At 45.9% G+C, this 13,795-nt stretch overlaps 1 protein-coding gene across 4 annotated transcripts in view; it reads right to left on the reverse strand.

The window, feature by feature from the left end:
* LOC311623470 (complement C3-like) overlaps positions 1-13,795 on the reverse strand; it is a gene marked incomplete at its 3' end in the record, with an annotated part of 113,448 nt that overhangs the window by 82,261 nt on the left and 17,392 nt on the right. For all 4 annotated transcript variants that reach the window (XM_084885504.1, XM_084885505.1, XM_084885506.1 and 1 more), the window contains exons 20-29: positions 12,066-12,208; positions 11,764-11,976; positions 9,234-9,300; positions 9,049-9,135; positions 8,177-8,380; positions 7,666-7,741; positions 7,199-7,358; positions 6,111-6,209; positions 3,747-3,903; positions 1,505-1,668 (exon numbers count right to left, since the gene is read on the reverse strand). In XM_084885504.1, the coding sequence (XP_084741630.1) occupies positions 1,505-1,668; positions 3,747-3,903; positions 6,111-6,209; positions 7,199-7,358; positions 7,666-7,741; positions 8,177-8,380; positions 9,049-9,135; positions 9,234-9,300; positions 11,764-11,976; positions 12,066-12,208 (1,370 nt within the window). The remainder of the gene's footprint in view (positions 1-1,504; positions 1,669-3,746; positions 3,904-6,110; positions 6,210-7,198; positions 7,359-7,665; positions 7,742-8,176; positions 8,381-9,048; positions 9,136-9,233; positions 9,301-11,763; positions 11,977-12,065; positions 12,209-13,795) is intronic.

Below are 13,795 nucleotides of genomic sequence, written 5' to 3' on the forward strand. Positions count from 1 at the left end.
AGAACCTGCTGGAGGATGAAAAGTTTCAGCTTCGAGCTGGGCCACTGAGGCCGAGGCCTAAAATGCACCAGAGGCTGTGAGGATAAGATTGGAGGTTGTTATATGCTGAGGACATGTTCTAGAACTCTCAGTGAGAGAGACTTAGTCTAGGGCTTGCTGGCACTAAGACTGTGACCTAGAAGAGACCAGAGGGCACCACGCTAAGACTCTGAGTCATTAGATACTGAGGACATCTCCTAGAATTCGCCAGGGTACAGAGGCTTACACCAGAGTGTGGAGACACTGAGCACCTCTAAATACACAAGAAAATGCAGGTGTAACACTGGAGGTCTAATATGCCTAGCCCATGGACACTGGCTATAAAGTAGTGAAGACTTGGGGGTGGGTGGTAGGGGCTGAGAGGAGAAGGAACCGGGCGAGGGGAATGACGAAGATATGTGTAGTACTATCAACAATAAAAAATATATATTTAAAAGATAAATAAATAAATGCAATAAAAATGTGCCAACAAATGCTACCAAAAGAAAAAATGATGACTGAAGGTCTAGCATCACTGAGAATGTGGTCTTGACCCATCCAGAGAAGGGTCTAATACAGGGATTTGGAGACATGTATCTAGATCCCATTTGTGAGTAAATAATAAAGTTGGAGCTTGGGGATAGTGAGCATATAACTTAGAATCTAAAAATGACAGGTGGCTCAGTTGGTTGAATCATCGCCCCATGCACGAAAGGTTTGCAGGTTTCATCCCAGGTCAAGGCACATATGGGAAGCAACACATCCATGTTTCTCTCTCACATCTCTCACATCAATTGTTTTTTTCTCTCTCTCCCTTCTTCTCTCTCTCAACTCAATAAACATATCCTTGGATGAGGATGTTTTGTTTTGTTTTGTTTTGTTTTGTTTTGTTTTATCTGAGAATGCCACCAGAGAAAAAAGGGGATCAAACTGAAGCCTGAGGTTGCTAGACTTGAGGTTGCAGAAACCATGGGTCTAGAGCCCAGCAGGGAGAGATGCAGGCTTTGATAATACTCTAGAAAACTTAGAACATGGTTTAGAACCCACAGTGAGACAAGATAACACTGGGAGTCTCATGGAACTGAGTGCATGGTCTAGAACCCACCAGAGGGAGAGATGGACTTGGTGATTCCCTGTAATAATTGAGAATTGGTTTAGAACCCACCAGGGGAACAGGATAAGATGGGGAGTCTGGTAGAACTGAAAACATGGTCTATAACCCATCAGAGAGAGACTCACCCCTAAACCTGGGCTTTGAGAACGTGATCTGGACATTATGAGGGAAAGGGGGCTCAAAACACAACTTGGGCATCCAGAATTTATTCTAGAATCTATAGATAGATTTACAACAAAAATAAAACAAAAACCTGATTTTTCAACTTCATTCCAATCAACTGCCTTTCTTAGTCTCAGCATCTTATCAGGGAGGCCAGTCAGACCAGAAGAGGTAAGGATGCATTTGTCTGGGGGATGTGGGACCACTTACCTGGGTAGAGCCATAGCCACCTCCGTAGTATCTCTGCTCATTGAGCCAGCGCACGACAGGAGGTACAGAGTCAAAGTCTTTGAGCAGCAGCAGAGCCAACAGGGCATAGGATGTGGCCTCCACATTGTAGAGCTTCTGGCCAGGCTCCTCCCAGCGGTTCTTATCTACAAGAGAGAACAGCAGCCCCCTTGCTCACTGCTCTGTCCAGCCTGGAAGTAGTTCAGAGAAAGCTCAGGAAAAAGACTTGTAGGAGACCTTGTCATGTTCAGGTGTCCTGGCTCGCATTTGTGGCTTTAAGACTGCTGGTTTTTGCCTTACTCTCTTCCCTCATCAACCTCACTCTTCTATTTGAATTCTGAACTGAAGCCCCTCTGACCTATGGGAGCTGATTCCCTAAGTTTGCCATGCTCATTCTTACTTCTGAGACTTTGCATATCCCATTCTCCCATCTTGGAGCACCTTTTCCACCACCTACCACTGGCTAATTCTTATCCACCTGCACAATGCAGCTTCAATGGCACCCAAGATAGAGTGAAACCCTTCCTTCTGTCTCTGAGAGCATCCTGTACTTCTCCTGTCCCAGCACTATGATGCTCTACAGAAATCTATTAACTTGTTTCTTTCCTCAACTGGAATGTGAGGCCATGATGCCAGGGACTGTGCCATATTCACTGTGATGCCCCAAGTGCCTAAGGAAGTACTTATGATAGAGACTGTCACCAAGGACCATTTCCTCCTCTTCCTGGGCACAGAGTTGGACTATATCTCCCAGAGGCCTTTGCAGGTAGGAATGGCCACATAACTGAACTCTGGCTGATGCAATGTGCAGAGCAATTGACCAGCTCCTTCATGACTGGTCTACCTCCCTTGCACAGTCTTTCTTACTGTTTCCTTTTCTGCTGTAAGAGAAGGGATTCTGAGGCCCTGAGGTGGCAGAGCCATGAGAAGATAGAGCCTGGATCCCTGCATCACTGTAGAGGGGAGAGCTGTCCACCAACTTGGGACACCACACTGCGCTGTTTCTTACACAACAAGAGACCAACTTCTGTGTGTGAAACTACTTCAGTACACACTCAGATATGTTAAAGAGATGAGCATAAACCTGATGTCATGATGATTAAGTGTTCATGATGTGCTACTTATTGTGCTAAAATTCTTATGTCATTATCTTATCTAATCCTAATAACCCTTAAAATAATGGTAATCCTGTATAAAAAGAAGTAAAATGCAAATTTACCATCATGCTGTCACAAGATGGTGGCATCCACGAGGGGCAGGGGTAGAAGGTAAAAGGGTGGAGGGCCTGTTGCTGGAGTCCCTTCAGCCCCACCAGAGGCCTTGAGTCTTCCTGCACTCCCCAATAACTGAGGCTCAAGCAAGCAGGGCCAGCCAAGATACAGGCAAGCCTCAAATGTTAGCTGCCTAGTGGCACAGGGCAGGCCCAATGTGCAACCAAGACTTGGATGGCAGCTGCCCCACCATCCAGGACAGGCCTGAGGATCAGATAACCAGGGTCAGCTGAGGCTTACGCTGCCAGCAGTGGCAGCAGCAGCAGTGTGATGGGGGTGTGGCCTTCCCCTGATGGCCTAGGTCACCTCCCACTTCTGAGGACTTCCGGATTGTGAAAGGGACAGGCCGGGCTGAAGGACCCCCTGTCCAGTGCATGAATTTTCATGCACCAGATCTCTAGTGTTAATAATAATACTAAAGGCAATAACATCAGTGATAGATCTCTTACTACCCTGTTTCCCAGAAAATAAGACAGTGTCTTATATTAATTTTTTCTCCCAAAGTTGTGCTAGGTCTTACTTTCAGGGGATGTCTTATCTTTCCATGTGCTAGGTCTTATTTTCGGAGGATGTCTTATTTTCGGGGAAACACGGGTATGTGCTAGACCTTCTTCTACCTGCATCACTCATTTAATCTTCGCACCAATCTTGTGATGTCGGTATCGTTTTATACACAATGTGGATTGTACAAGATCAAACAATGAGAATGTGGCTGAGGGTGATTTGATTTTGAACTTGAATCTGTCTGATGTCAGAGCCCATGTCCTTTCTCCCTATGTCATAGCAAGTACTCAAAGATATTTGTTGAATCATGCAATGGACCTTTTGTGTTACTTTCAATGAGGACTTTTCACTCATCCCAGCTCAGCTTGGAGCCATGCAGCCCCGTTTAAGATGGCCACCCTCACCCTCCCACCACATATCTTTCCTTACCCTGCCAGGCTGCTTCTCACCTGTGGCTGCTTTCAGAAATTTGTCGAGGAGAGGGCCCTCCAGCTTGCCCAGCTGGGCCAGGGCATAGCCAGCGATGGCCACAGCATATGGTCTCTTCAAGTTCTCGTAGCGTGCTTGAAGGAATTCTCCGGCCTTATTGATGCTGCCCTCAAGGCTCTATGAGAAAAAGATTGGATACTCTGGCAGGTGGGCACTGCTGCCCCAGAGAGCTGGCAAGGATCACATAATCACCACTTCCTGGGTACAATGTTTCTTGCCTTGGTACATATTTGTCTTGGATTTGTCTATTTTTAAGGGTTCCTCAGACAGGTTAGCCACTGTGCACTGCTGTTACTGAGTATCTATCATGTTCCTGGTGCAGTCTGTATACCAATGGTGTGCTAGTAAATATTTCATAACCAGTTGTGTAGTCAGGGCAAGAGGTGGGGGATAGGGAAGCTGGTTTATTGATTGCCAGTGACTGTGATGTAAATACCTCCGCCATGGCAAATTTCAAGCTACCGGTGTGACATTCCTTAACACAGGTTGGGAAATAGATGCCCTAAATAGAAACCCAGGGTTAGCACACCACTGGGTCCACCTATTATCTAATCATCATCATTGTAGCTAACACTTACTATATGCTAGTCACATATCCACTCATTTCATCTCAAAATTCTATGACGTAGGTTTTATTTTCATCATCACCCTACTGCACACCTGAGAATACTGAGACCCTTGATGAGGTGCAGAAGCAGATCTGCTTTGTAGAGTTTGCTGATTTTTATAGTGTAAATACAACCATGGATGATTTCAATCTACCAGCATGGAGTCACTGACTGTAGAACTGGAAGAGATTATGTAGTATGTCTACCATATAGGTATGACAGACACAGATAACCTCAAGAGCATGGATAATGAGAAAAGGTAGTAAAATAATTAAGAAATGATGAGTTGTGAGGGTTTACTACCTTTGTTGTTGTTGTTTTTCTTAATTTATTTTTAGGGAGAGAGAGAGAAGTGTCGAGAGGAAGAGGGATCAATTTGTTGTTCCACCTATCTATATATTCATTGGTTATTTCTTGTATGTGCCCCAACTGGAGATCAAACTGCACCTTGGCATAATGGGATGATGCTCCAACCAACTGAGCTACCTGGCCAGGGCTATTACCTCTGTGTTTATGTGTAGTGTTTAGTTTAATTTATTTAAAGCTAAGTTTATCTACTTTAAAATTTAATAATGGTTGCGTTCAACAATAAACTTGCAATATTCCTGGAATACTAACCAGTGGTTTTATCAAGCTAATTCCAGCAAGCTCTTTATTTGAACCCCAGCAGCCTAGTTCCACAGCCTACACCATCCTCCGCTACAAGGGTGCTGTGTTGTAGGAGAAAATGTCACTAAGTTGTAATAGAAACTAATCCTATTGCCTGCCCTCTGTTCTCTTATATCCACCCTTGACTTTTGTAGAAGCTTCTCCTTCCTGTCACTGACATGGCCACAGTGGAACAGTCATATTTGCCCAGGAGGACCTACTGCCTGGTCTCAGCTCATTGATCCAGGGTGAGCCAATCAGAATCCTTTCCTGAGAATCTTGGAAGATCTAGCCTCAGTCTAGGAATTTTCCCAAGGAAGGCAATTATGTCCTGCCAGGTAGGCGGGGTGGCAGGAAAGCTGAATTATTGGGCAAAATGGGCATGAAGGACAGGAAAGAGGAACAAAGCACCCTGGTTGAATCCCCCAAGATTCCTTTCATCCTTGCACTTGAAAAATTTTTAGATTCTTAAAATAATTCCACCATCTACAGGGTGGGGCAAAAGTAGGTTTATAGTTGTTTGTACATAAAACAATACAATAACTAATGAATAATAAGACAATAAATTCTGAGTTATGCATACTCAACGATAAACCTACTTTCCCCCCACCCTGTGTTTTTGCATAATGTAGCTCATACATGTGTTATATCTAAAACTTAGAGAGTCCTTTAAAAATACAAAAATTATTATACTCATTTTACAGATGCACACACTGAGGTCCAGGAAGGGCAAGTGCCTGAGAGTTATGATCTAAATTTAGATCTGTCCTCCAGAGCTGTCTCATTTCTACCAAGATTTCTTTCAAATCTGCAAGTTTGAACCAGAAAGGCCTGGGTTCCCCTGGGTCTTAAAGGTCACAGCCGTCCTCTCCTTCCTCTCTTTTCTGGAGTCATGAGGAGGGAGAAACAGCTGATGAAGATGGGATTCTGGAGTCCCCCACTTGGAAAGCTAAAGGTCAAGCAACCAACTCTCAAAATCCCAGGACAAAGAAGATGCCACAATTACAGAACCTCCACAATGGCTGTGCCTGCATAGGAGTGGTTGGGGTGGGGGAAGGTCACACTTACATTGACTTGTCCCTCACAAATATCTTTAGCCTCCTGTAGCGCGATGAGAACAAAGGCTGTGAGGGACACATCTTTCTCCTCTGCATGCCTGTAGCCACCCTAGAGTATGGAGCAGGAAGTAAGAATGGGGTCACTCGTGTGCCCCTCATGCCAACTCCCCTCCCCCCACCTGTAGGATAAGCGGTGCAGGGCAGGGCAGGGGTTGGTCTCTCCTCAGTGTCTCACAGGAGGGCCATACTCTAGTAGTCATTCATTCACTCACTCATTCTGTAAATGTTGCTGGTGTTGTGGGTAAGATGGCCCCAGCCCTCATGGAGCTCCCCATCTCATAGGGAGACAGGCTTGAGCCAACCAGCTTGTCAACAGATAGATCATTACAAACTGATGAGTTCTGTGCAGTGAGAATGGAGAGTTGGGGTGTGTCTTGTTCAGGGCAATTGGAAAGGTGTCCCTGAGGGATGACAGGTGGAGCCACAATCTGAAGAGTGAGAAGGACTCAACCTTCAAGGGGGCAGTGGTAACATGCCAGGCAGTGGGAATAGCATGTGCAAAGGCTCTGTGCCCGGGAGCAAGGCGCCAGGCAGTACAGATGGAGTGTGGAGAGGGAAGGCTGTGAGGCTGGAAGCCCGAAAGGTCAGGCTGAAGCCGTGGTTCGCTCATTTGAGCACACATCAGCATTACCTGGAGGCAGGGGTTATGAAAACCACAATTCCTAGGCCCCACCACCAAAGTTTCTGATTCATTCATCTGGGATTCAGCCCAAGAATGTCCATATCTAACCAACTTGCAGCTGATGCTGATGCTATTGGCCTGGAGACCTGACTTTGAGAACTACAATTCTAAGGACTTCTCAGGTTTTGGTTTGGGGTTTTTTTTCAAAGCAATGGAGGGCTAGGGAACTTTCATTTTGCACTGGACTCTGAGATCTCTGGTTTTTGCAAAGGAGAAGTGACCATCGTGGCTCCTTTATTTCTCTGTCCATCCCATGCTGGGAATTGGGCAAATGGCAGATGGACCCTGTCTCCTGTCCATGCTGGGGCACTCAGGCACTCCTCTCCCCCAACCTGCCCTGAATCCCAGCCTCTTACAATCATTTCTTGGTGTATCACAGGCCCATCCTCCTGGAAGACTCCATCAGGCCTCTGCTTCTCCAGGATCAACCACTTGACAGCCCCACAGAGGACTTCGGAGTCAATGGCTATGAGGTTGGCAGCCAGAGAGAAGACCTTGACCACGTAGGCTGTCAGCCTGGGGGTGGGCACAGAGCATGAGCCAATTGGCTCTGGATCCAGAGACTGCTATCCCAGCCAAACAAGGAGCAGAGAGGGCCGGCCCTGCTCAGGTGTGCCCAGTTTCCCATGCCAGGTCTCAGAACCCAATATGGCTTGTAGGCAGTGCTCAGTGATGGTAGGTCACTCAGCTAATGGTCACCTTGACTCTGAAGGGGGAGGGGCACAGAAGCACAGGGCAGTGTGGGGGAGGCCAGCCTAGATCACCACAGGCCAGGGCCCAGGCCCTGCTGAGGGAGTGCAGGGCCAAGGATGGGCAGGCTCACCAGGTGCTAGGCTTCATATGCAGGAAGGCTGCAAAGGCCTTGTTGGGTTGTCTGAAGGCCAGTTGCTGTGTGTACCCTGCAAGGAAGAGAGAAGAATCACAGAGGGAGCGAGGGCTAAGTGGAGGCAGTGGCTGGTGTGGGTATGCCAGGAAGGAAAGAGGCTTAGAGAGGGAACGAGGATTCTGTGAAGGAGGAAAGTGAGGTTCAGAGAGGAAAGAGGGGACTCAGGATCAGCAGGAATGTCTGAAGGGGAGGGGAGCTTATAGGGTGGAGGGACTCTGAAAGGGTGCAGGGTTCAGAGTGAGTAGGGTAAGGGCTTCTCAGAGGAGAGGGGGTTCAGAGAGAGAAGGGCTCTCAGGGGTGTTCAGTGGGAGAGGGAACTCTGAGGGACCACTGTCTCAAAGAGGGGAGAGCAGGTGGTCTCAGAGAAGGGGCGGGGCCTCAAGAGGAGGAAAGAGCTCAGAGAGGGTCCTCAAATTGGGTTTCCCTCCAATAGGGGAAGGGAACATACCCTTCTTGATGAGTTCCAGGGCCTCCTGCCGCTTGTCAATGCCAAACTTGTCCCACTGCTCGGTGTGGTCCAGGTAGTGCACCGCAATGACAGTTGGCGTCACACCGATCATGTTCTGCTCTCCACAGCCCGAGGGGGTCACAATGAGGTGCTTCAGCCGCTCCCCATCAATGGCGTCCTCTGCCATCTGGGCCACTGGGGTCCCTGCAGCCAGGAGGAAGGATGGTGTTCAGGCAAGGAGACCCACCTTGGGGTGAAGAGGGCCGGGGCTGCCCCAGCCTTCCCGGGCTCCAACCAGCCAGGGCCAAAAGTGAGGGAGTCAGGGACAGCTGGCGGCTAGAGGCGTGTGACTGTGGGGTCCTCATGCTCCACCAGTGGTAACATAATTCCAGGACCAGTGGTCATGAATACGTCTATCATGTTTAATGCCATTTGCCAAGCTCTCTTCTAAGAGAACACCATGTACTATCTCATTTATTTCCCAACAACTCTTCCAAACAGGTACCACTGTTTGCCTTCATCAAAGATCAAGAAACCATAGTCTCTATCCCAAACCTACGAGCTCAGAGGTTGCAAGGTGCTTTGCTCCCTTCTTCCCATGCCTTCTCACCACAGTCCCCTATCCTGGGCTATTAGTTCCAGAATTTTTGTTCTTGAACTCTACCACTTCTCATTTAAGCTTCTTTACCAGCAGAAGCTAAGAACTGCCTAGAGCCTTCTGCACACACACCAAGGAGAGGTGGTTCTAGCACACAAGGAGAGAGGCGCCATGGTTCAATATTCCCGGAAGTCGATGGAACCGGGCACCCTTTTTGGGGTCATGGCTCCCACACCTTCCAGGGTCCCAGGGGGCTGGACCAAGGGCATCTCACCCTGCAGGAGGATCTTGGTTTCCGACTCTGTGTCAGGGACTTGGTCACTGAGGTCTGCAGCCTCGACCTCCACTCGCTGCACACCGTCTGTGGTGGAATGGGAGACAGACACCCTTAGCACCAGCCTCCTTTCACCAGACCCTGCACACCACCCAGGCCTCACCCTCACTCCTGCGCTGACTCACTCTGGCCCAGGTTCTGTGGATCCAATGTCTTAACGGCCACCGTTTTGTTCATTCTGATTCCTTCAGGCTGGACAGTGTGGAGGGAAGGGGGAGTTGGGTGAATAAAAGGACAGACAGAGTCACAGCTGGTCCGCAGGGCACTGTTCTGCGGATTACTGTAGCCTAGATGGCATCTGCCAGTCTTAGCTGTGGACTGGGAGCCAGTTACTTAACCTGTCTGTGTCTCCGCTTCCTTCCATTTAGGGCAGAGGCAATACAAGCATCTACTCATAGTGTGGTGTGATTTAATAACAACATTGTCAATTAATAATAATGAAACAGCAAAACCTTTAAAATTTTCCTATGTGCCTAGAAGGTTTTTTTATTCGGGTTAACTCATGTAGGGTACCGTTATTATCCTTCCCATTTTAAAGATGGGGAAACAGGCCCTGGCCGCTTGGTTGGGCTTGTTCCGTACACAGAAAGGTTGCTGGTTTCATTCCTGGTCAGGGCACATGCCCAGGTTCAAGCATTGATCCCAGGTAGAGGATATATAGGAATTAGCCAATGTATATATTATTCTCACATTGATGTTTCTCTCTCTCTCCCTCTCCTTTGTGCTCTCTCAAAATCAATTTAAAAATCTTAAATCAAAACAAAACACAAACTTATAAAGATGGGAAAACTGGAGAACAGAGAGCTGAAGTTACTTGCCAGAGTCACACAGCTTGGAGAACAGAACTGGAGTATGAGCCTCACAAATGTTATCAAAGTATTTTGTTTTAAAGTTAGATAAATCATAAATAAATAAATAAATAAATAAATAAATAAATAAAATATCAATAATCTTGCTTATAAACTTGTTTTGCTTTAAAATATTTTTAAAAAGGAGATTCCTCAAAAAATTAAAAATGGAATTCCCATTCATCCCAGTAATCCCACTTCAGGGAATATAGATCAAGAGAAACGCCAATCAGAAAAGACATATGCACTCCTATGTTCATAGCAGCACAATTTACAATAGCTAAGATTTGGAGACAGTCTAAGTGCCCATCAGCAGATGAGTAGATTAATAAACTGTCGTACAGCTACACAATGGTATATTACGCTGCTATAAAAAAAACAGGAACTTTTACCATTTGCAATAGCATGGATGAAACTGGAGAGCATTATGCTAAGCAAAATAAGCCAGTCAGAGAAAGATAAATAAATATCACATGATCTCACTCGTATGTGGGATATAACAAACAGCATAATTTGATTAACAAAAATAGATCCAGAGACTATGTAACCCTGAACAGACAGTCCAACCTCAGAGAGAAGGCAGGAGAAGGGGTGGGTAAGAGAACAACCAAAGGGCTTGTATGCATATTAGCATAACCAATGGACATGGACACTGCTGTGGTGGGGGCTTGTCCTGGGAGGCGGGTATAGTGGGAGGGTCAATCGGGGGAAAGGAGACACATGTAATACTTTAAACAATAAAAAAAAATAGTGATAAAAATATTCACAAGAGAAAAAAAAAGACAAAAGCCTTTTACTGATGACCCTATCTCTTAATATATTTGAAAGTGTTCCAAACGGTGGGAAACAGTAGTAATGTAACTGTTAATTTTAAGGCTGAAATTGTATATTTTAAGGCTGAAATTGACAGCTAATGAATCATTAGAGATCTTGTTCCCCAACACATGTTAGTCCGCTTAGCTCAATAAACTCATAAAAACATAAAAAATTTAAAAACACCGGTAAAAACAGAACTTTGCTGCCTGGTTGGTGTGACTCAGTGTTTGAGTGTTGACACATGACGCAGGAGGTCAGGGTTCCATTCCAGGTTAGGACACATGGCTGTGTTGCAGGCTGGATCCCCAGTAGGGGGCGCAGGAGGCAGCCAATCAATGATTCTCATCATTGATGTTTCTTTTTCCCTCTCCCTTCCTCTCTCTGAAATCAATAAAAACATACATTTTCAAAAGTAGAACTTTCCTCTATCATCTATCCTATATTATTCCTTAGAAAATTTGGTCCGTGAAATATGTTTCCCCAAAATTTTTAAAGTCAAAACAAAACTCCTGTACTGAAATGTGTTTTAAAAAATCATATTTGATATTAAAATATATTTAATGAAAACTATTAGATCTTTATTGCTGAGATTTTGGGCACCACCTTAGACCTTTATGCACAGAAGAATGTCTTTCCTGCCTCACATGACCCTGCTTTCACACTTCTGGGACTCCTAACTTTCCTAAGCTGAACATGGAGAGTATTAGTGTCTCAAAGCATTGTTGAGAGGATTATTATGAGTTAATACATGCAAAGCCCTTAAAATAGTGCCTTTAAAAAAAGGAAAGAAGAAGGAAGGGAGGAAGGGAAGAAGAGGAAGGAAGGAAGGAAGGAAGAGAAAGGAGGAAGGAAGGAAGGAAGGAAGGAAGGAAGGAAGGAAGGAAGGAAGGAAGGAAGGAAGGAAGGAAGGAAGAAGGAAGGAGTTGACATTACAGGGAGAGCAAGTGTTCTTCCTGAAGGACAAGAGGCAGCAGGTGCCCTAAGGACTCACCACGACTTTCAGGGTCTTCCTTACACCATCGGTGATGAAGAACCGATGGACAGTGGCCTTGACCTCTACCTCCTGCAGGCCAGTCTTCAGGGGCACAATGACATAAGGCACGGCCAGTGAGGACTTGGGAGGGATGTATACAGTCTGCAGGTGACGCTTCTTGGCACTGGCCAAGCTGCAGAAGGCTGGGTTGTAGAGCATTTCCACTCTCACCTGCCAGGGAGAGAGTATCAGGCCAGGGGCATGCGCCATGGTGCCCTCTCCAGGTCTCCCCTCGTGCCTCTCCTGCTCCAAGGACCCACCGTGAGTGTATCTGCTTCCCGGTAGTTGTAGAGGACCGCTCGGATCTCCACCTGCTCGTTACGAACCACAGAGTAGGGCAGCCGCAGGTCGATGAAGAAATCTTGCACCACTGTCACCTCATAGGGGTCAGCCACACAGATGCCTGCCCAGGGGAACAGATCATGAGTGTTAGGCTAGGGGTTGGGCAGGGTTGACAGGCCCAAGTTCCTGCCTCTCAAGACTTACCCCTGACATGGGAGCTTGTTTTTGTAGAAGCCTATAGACTAGAAAATGTTGATGGTGATGAATTACAAATGATAGTGGTAGCTGGGAGTTGCCAGGATTTAGTGGTAGCTGGGAGTTGCCAGAGCTCAGCTTGTTTTTGTAGAAGCCCATAGACTAGAGAATGTTGACGGTGATGAATTACAAATGATAGTGGTAGCTAGGAGTTGGCAGGATTAAGTGATTTCTTTGGAATTTGACTCAGAGATAGAGGTGGAGGAGAAAAGTGAGTCAGCCTCACTGCAGGCTCAATCTGTGCTCCCCAAAATGGCGGCCCCAAACCTATGTGGTCACTGGGGACTGGAAGGTGACTAGCTTGAATGGGAACTGGATTTCTAATTTTATTACATTTTAGTTAACTCAGATTTAAACTTTTCAAACCAGTGCTTGTGAATATACTGAAATCATATACTTTGCAAGGTGATTTTTATAGAATGTAAATTATATCTCGATTTTAAAAAAAAAATGCGTTGGGGGCCAGCTGGGAGAGGACAATAGAGGGAAAGGGACAGATGTCATACTTTCAAAAATAAGGATTTTTAAAGATGCCCATGGACTCAGACAATAGATTGGTAAAGGCCTAGAAGGGGCAGGTGGAGGGAGCCAATGGGGAAAAAACAAACAAACAAACAAAGGGGACATCTGTAATACTTTCAACAATGAAGACACGTTTTTGAAAAAATGATGCGTGGCCCTGGCCAGTGTGGCTCAGTTGGTTGTGCATCGTCTTGTGCACCAAAAGGTTGCCGGTTCAATTCTGGTCAGCGCACATGCCCATTTGAGGGTTTCCATGTAGGTAGGGGACTGCAGGAGTTGCTAATCTATGTTTCACTCTCACATCCAGCTCTCTCTCTCTCAATATCTCTCTCTCTACCCCTCTCTCTCTCTCTCTCTCTCTCTCTCTCTCTCTCTCTCTCTCTCTCCTTTACCTTCTCTCTAAAAATTGATTTAAATATCTTAAAAACATAACAAAAAATGATGCTTGATTTAGTGATTGGAAAACTTTTAAAAGTATGTTTGGAACAACTTGAATATGTAAAGCTGCTTTTTCAACTGCAAATTTTATGAATCCTAAAATAGAGATCAAAATGTTTCCAATGAGCCCTAGTCGATTTGGCTCAGTGGATAGAACTTTGGTCCATGGACTGAAAGGTCCCAGGTTTGATTCCGGTCAAGGGCACATGCCCAGGTTGCAGGCTCACTTCCCAGTTGGGGGATGTGCAAAAGGAAGCCAATCAATGATTCTCTCTTATCATTGATGTTTCTATCTCCCTGTCCCTCTTCTTTCTTCTCTGAAATCAATATATATATATATATATATATATATATATATATATATATATATATATATATATGTCTCCTATATAATAAAAGCCTAATATGCTAAGTGTCCAACTGTTTGTTCAACCAGTCTCTATGATGTGCACTGGCAACCAGGCTGCCTCCTGCATGCCCCCCACTGAGCCAC

This window comes from Pipistrellus hanaki, assembly GCF_964339955.1.
Source record: "Pipistrellus hanaki genome assembly, chromosome: 5".
In the NCBI taxonomy this organism is placed as follows: Eukaryota; Metazoa; Chordata; class Mammalia; order Chiroptera; family Vespertilionidae; genus Pipistrellus; species Pipistrellus hanaki.